This window comes from Geospiza fortis, unplaced genomic scaffold, assembly GCF_000277835.1.
Source record: "Geospiza fortis unplaced genomic scaffold, GeoFor_1.0 scaffold16, whole genome shotgun sequence".
NCBI classification, from domain to species: Eukaryota; Metazoa; Chordata; class Aves; order Passeriformes; family Thraupidae; genus Geospiza; species Geospiza fortis.
In genome coordinates this window covers 5,371,702-5,377,701 of record NW_005054302.1, presented here as the reverse complement: position 1 = coordinate 5,377,701, position 6,000 = coordinate 5,371,702, and the positions used below count along the sequence as shown (strand labels likewise).

The window sequence follows — 6,000 nt, the reverse complement described above, 5'->3', positions numbered from 1 at the left end:
AGGGGCTGCCCCAGCCATTCCTAGCAAGTTCTTACTAAGTCTTAGCAAGTGTTGCCAAGATGAGTTACCTAATGGAAGAGCAGCTTGGATAAGAAAATGAAAATCTAGCAGGAAAGAAGAGCAGGGGACTGGAAGATCATAATTTAACCATTCTGATTCAATTTGCCCATGTTAACTCTGAACTAAAAGCCTACATACCCAGTTCCACCTGGAAAAGCCACAATCCATAAAGCCATTATGACTGTTCATTTTCGTCTTCCATCCCACTGGCCTCCTGAACTGTGGTCAAACATTCAGAGTTGTTCTACACTAAAAGGGAGAATATTGGAAGAGCTGGAAGAGCTGTAATGCTTTCAAACAACTACAAAGCCCACAGCTGAAACTGGCTATAAAACCATCTAGAGACGTAAGAGATCACTTGGCATTCCCAAATGAAGCCCTGCAACCTGTGACAACAGGCAAGTGGAAGCTGTGCAGCAGCAACTATGTATTTATGCTCCATTAAGTATTTATCAGCTGTTCGCTGCTCATATCTTGTCCTACAATGCTGTTCACTAACATTTTCACATAAAATATCAGAACCAAATAACATCTTAAAACCACAGAAGAGCTGGGACAGACTTGGAAAAGTCATCTTGTCTAGTCTCAAAACCAAACTGTATCTATCCTTCATTCCAGATTGGCAGGTGACCAACAGCTGTGCATCAATGGCCAGAAATTGCAAACCAGAAAATTTGAATAAAAACATTACCTCAAAAATAGTGGCCCAATAAGAAAACTTTCAACTTTATTCTAAAATGTTAATTGTGCTTGTGGATTTTTGCTACATTTGTTTTTACTGCATGTATGCTCTAGGCTGCTTGCTTTAAAAAAGCTAAAAATTTTAAAATAATGAATTGATGCATTTTTAGTTCAAATACAGAATTAACAGTCAGCTTATCAGAGCAATTTCAGGCTGCCTGCTGCCCTCAGACCACATGTACAAAGGCACATGATTGAGCACTTTTACAACTACTCACACATCATGAGCTCAGACTGCTTTCTCTAACATAACCAATGTGTGAGATGTGGCTCTGTGTACAGTGTATGGGTCACACCCAGGAGCCAGGCAGGGTAAAGATTCTTGTAGGTAAGCATGCTTTGTACTCTTAGTATCTAGTCCTAGTTTACCCAGGATATTAAAGATCCAGTTTACAAACAGTTACACTTAAAGCAAGAGCATAGCAGCCTGTGTTTCCATGACTTTTCATCTGTAGTCCATTAGAAAAACATATTAATGATAAAATGACAAAATGTATAAAATGTAGAAAACAGGAAACGCTGAAGAAATTTCAACCTAAGAAAGAATTCTCAGGCGATCCAGAAAAATCTTTCTTCTTTCATGAGATTTCAAGAGATTGGTGAACTACCATGAGAATTACTGTATATTTTAACACGTTTTCCTTTCAGAAGAGTAGCAGCACCTATTACACGATCTTCTTGTAACACAGGGCAAGACATGGATATAATCCAATACCTGTTAAATCACACACATAGATTCACTTGAAGAAAGAAAATCCTTCTCTTCCCTGGTCACACAAAAGAGTACATAGAAGCCCATTTATAACAACATCTAAGAAATCAAGCTTCTAATCTTTGCTTTCCCTAAAGACACCTGCATTAATATTTTCCATCTTACTGCTAAAGAACTTAGTTATTGGGTATTCTTCCACATGAAAGAGATCTATTTAAAATTTTTTTTAGTATTTATAAGAGTAAGGACTGAAGTCTAAGCACACCATGCCTTCCAAAAGTGTCCTAACAAGCTGTGTTTACTGTCACAGCCCCATGAATATTTAGAGATACTTATGAGGAGGAACAGCTTACCCTGACAATATGCTTTTCTGGTCTGTGACCAATTACAACAAGATACTCTTCTCAAGGTATGTGGTAAACACAGTCTCCCATTTTGAAAACTTCTAAAAGGGTATGAAACATTTTCCTGTATCACTAGCTTGAGTTACTCTTACCCCATATTTCAGAGTCCTTTCCAAACAATACCAGTAGTTTTGTAGTTTTGCTGAAAGCAGAATAATAAAATATGCATCGACCATGAGTCAGAGGACTTTTCTACACACAAGTTGGATATTCTTTGTGAAACATAGCACTTCCCTTGAGGAACACAAATTCTGAGAGAAGTGATGTAAGAAGAATTCCATTTCCAGCACAGCATTGGATAAAGACTTTTCCACAGCCTTAAAAGACAGTCACCTCTGCTGCTTCCAGCTATCATCCCAGGAGGCAGATGAGACTGGAGGCTACATATGCTTTCAGAGAAAGCAATTTTTAGTCATGCTTTATACCACCAAAGACCGCGCTTTAGCTAAATTTGGTTCAGTATTGCTACATTCTAAGCAACTATAGCAGTTACCATTTCACATCCTATTTGCTAAGCAATCTTCCCAATAGCCTAAGGAGAACAGTAGAACTGTCCCTTTATCCACAGCTTGTCACCCTGGTTTTTTAAGATTTTCTAAGCCTTCTGATGTTGACATTCTTGTAGTGAACTTTATCACACACTTTCTGTAAATAACCCACTGCTTTGTCTTCCTTTATGGAGGAGGAGAAAGTTGATGGACTGTTGGTTTGTCCAGTGTGATTGGAGAGGTGTCACTGTCACCCTCCAATCCGCTGTCACTTTTGGAAAACTATAAATGTTGGAGTCAGAAAATAAACTGCCTCTTTTTTCCTTCACCTTGAGAATGGTGGTGTGCTTGTGTTCTTTCATGTCCAATAGTGACAACAGCTTGCTGGTGAACAGAGTGTAAATCAGATATTAGATCACTACAATCCTCATCACAGCTTACTTCTCTTGCAGTGGCACCAATTGACAAAGATCCTACAGAAAATAATTCACAACACAGCAGATTCCTATCTCTACCAGACTTATTTGGCAAAATGTGGCAGTAGGGTAGAAACAGGGAAAGCACCAGATCTTCAGCAAAGCTGCCAAGGGACTATAAATAAACACTTATTCAACCCTGTAATATTTAATATGCATTTCTTAATCTGAGCAGTTCACAATAGTTAACAGAGCTGTACAGAGCAATAGTTCAGAAGGAAAAGAACAAGAAGCACATTGAGACACTTACACAAAGCCTTAACCTCTCCTATGCCAAGGGCCTTCTACCTTGCCCTGTTTGCAGCCTTTCCCTGAAGCACTGCAGCATTCTGTTCACAAGTCTGCACCCTTTCCCTTGTGCCGCTGTAATGTTTCTATCCATGTCCTTCTGTCCTTGTCTCCTGTTCTCCTTGTTCTCCCAGCTCCCTACCTGCAAAGTCCAAGCCTGCTATGCTAGGGTTTCCATAGGAAGTGGTGGACACTGATGCAAGAATCATCCTTTCCCCACCACGTCACACTTCCCTACCCTCATTTCATATCTTTTACCCAAAAGAAAAAACAAAATAAAAAAAAATAAATGGTGGTAATGGTGGTAAGCGGTCCTTGAAGCAGCATGCAGGCATTTCCTAGTGACATCCATGCTTAACAATCAACATGCAACTCTTCCCTCTGGTCAGAGCGTGCTTCAACCAGTTCTAACAGCATCACAAGCAGGATAAACAAGCAGGGATTTTGAGCTGGTCTTGATGAAAACTATTAGGGCAAAGTATTACCAAAAACCACCAGGCATGACAGGGGATACCCAGGGGAGAAGAGTCACCTGGGGAGATCCCTGTGATGATTTTCTTCTTTGCTGGCCATCAGAGAGCGTTTTCTCTTGAGATTCTTCTTTCACTGTTACCAAAAGTAACAGTTGCTATAAAAGTTGTCATTTGCCATCAGCTACGGACTGTCTCATTATCCTTTGTGCTTGAAAAACACTACTTCATATTGAAAGAAAGTAAAAAATTGCATTCATTCTTGTACAGTGGAGCAACAGCAGGTTTATCAATCACATTCTTTGTGAATGTTTGTGTTACTGCAATGACCTCAATTTAAAGATCACAAGGACACAAAATCAGAAGACTATTTTCTATACAATTTCCTTCTGTAGCAATGTATTTGTATTAATCAAAATGTTCTTAAAATGTACACCATTTTCAACAAAAATTCACCATGATAATTAAACACTGGCTTAATACAATATAAAAAATATCAGTTGTCTCAAAGATTATAAAAACTCCAAAAGCAAAAGTTACATTTTTAAGAACTCAAATGGCCACATGGATATTATCCTTTTGGCTCAGCTGAAAAAGGAAAAACTAAACTGACTGTACAAATCTGGTTTTTCAGGCTTGCAGGTACATGTGATCCAGTGTCCAAAACAGAAACAGATCATCAGTATTTAACCAATATCCTATATTTTAAAATATATTAGCCACACATAACACATGGGTGTTATTCCTAACATTTAAAGTATCCTTTAGTGTAATTCATGGCTTATATAGTCCTTGATTCCAGGTTGTTCTCATTCTTTCTTTTTGGTGAAGTCATATGGTTTCCACCACTGTGCAAACTGCAACACCTTTTTCCGCTGCTCCTCAAAGTTCTGTCTGATTCCTTTTCTCCAGAGCCGTGGTTCCAAGTCCAGCATGCCACCAATAATTTCCTTTGCAAGTAAAAGTAAGATAGATAATGATAAATGCAAAATTACATATTACTTAACACTATTTTATCACAGAAGAAACATATATTTTCAAATTATGAGATTTTCCATTTTCTTCAAGTGCTAATTAAAACCTGAAATTCTGAAAAATACACCAATTTAAACACAGAACTGCAGTTCTTAGATGGTTGCCTCAGCAAAATTCTTGTAAGCACAGCACATTGATGTACTGCTTAAATATCCTAACATTGCAAGAACGTTAATGCATTAGTGCATTTGTGATTAAGGTAAGTTCAGAGAAAGAAAGCTGCTCACTTTGCTGTTTCCAGTGTTATATTTCTCCCCCAATTTCTCCCATGTTTTTGCAACACTGACTCTTTCAAAAAAATGTTTTCTGTGACATAGGAAAGACAGGAAGAGTTTATTACAGCTCTCCCTGTATATACATTTTACATTATACATACCATGAGTAGCAATTTAGCCACATGAGGATTTTAGTAGGGAGTTGTCTGTAAGTCTGTATGTGTATGCACACTAATTTATACAAGCAGGTGTCAGTGCACCTATGTATCAATACTATGGCCATGAAAATTATTAAGTAGATATAAGTATCTTCCATCTATAATATTATATACTCATAATTTCATATATCAGCAGTTCAGATCAAATTAAAAGAAATACCAATTTAGAATCACAATCTCAGTATCAGCTAGTGAAAAAATCAACTACATCATTAAACCAGCCAAGTTACAATGACTCATCAAGAAAAGACAGATAATAAACTCAGATAGGGAACATCGAAGTAACTGTTCTGGCAGCATCGTGGTTTAATTACTTAAATTTTCCAAAACGGACTATAATTGGTAAATTAATCTTTTACATAACAATACCTTTCCAAAGTAATGAGGGAAATTGTGTTGATCTTCAATCACATGAGCAAATCCTCCCTGAAGGCCAAAGTCCACAGAAAAGTACGGCAACCCTTTAGGAACCTACAAATGCAAAACCACATTTTCAGATGTTTAACAAACATTGCTGGCATTTAGTCAACCTCCTCAAAGAAGAATGAATTTGAACATGGCGTTGCAGTTTTATAGTATCATGTTTTATTTTAAACTATCTATCAAACCAACTACATGTAGAATAAAATTGCGACAGAGAAACAGTAAAGCAAACAGGTAAGGGAAAAGAACAATTTACAGCAACTGGACAAAAAAACGCTGAAGAGAGAATGACTGAGTGGCAGAACCTCCAGAGGCCACAGCTGGAATAGCAGGTAAGAGATGGGGACACCAGGCAGCAGTGTGCACAGTGGGCAAATGCCCCCCTGACTCCACATTTATGAATTATATAAGTTTAACATAAATTTTAAGATAACCACTGGCAAGCTGCATTTATTAAAGATGTTGACTTT

At 37.7% G+C, this 6,000-nt stretch overlaps 1 protein-coding gene across 1 annotated transcript in view; it reads right to left on the bottom strand.

Moving 5' to 3' along the window:
• Positions 1 to 3,010: 3,010 nt before the first annotated feature.
• Positions 3,011 to 6,000, bottom strand: part of CWF19L2 (CWF19 like cell cycle control factor 2) — a 48,896-nt gene continuing 45,906 nt past the window's right edge. Inside the window, exons 16-17 of the mRNA XM_014311790.2 lie at positions 5,477 to 5,578; positions 3,011 to 4,589 (exon numbers count right to left, since the gene is read on the bottom strand). Coding sequence (XP_014167265.1) covers positions 4,449 to 4,589; positions 5,477 to 5,578 — 243 coding nt within the window. The 3' untranslated portion in view covers positions 3,011 to 4,448. The remainder of the gene's footprint in view (positions 4,590 to 5,476; positions 5,579 to 6,000) is intronic.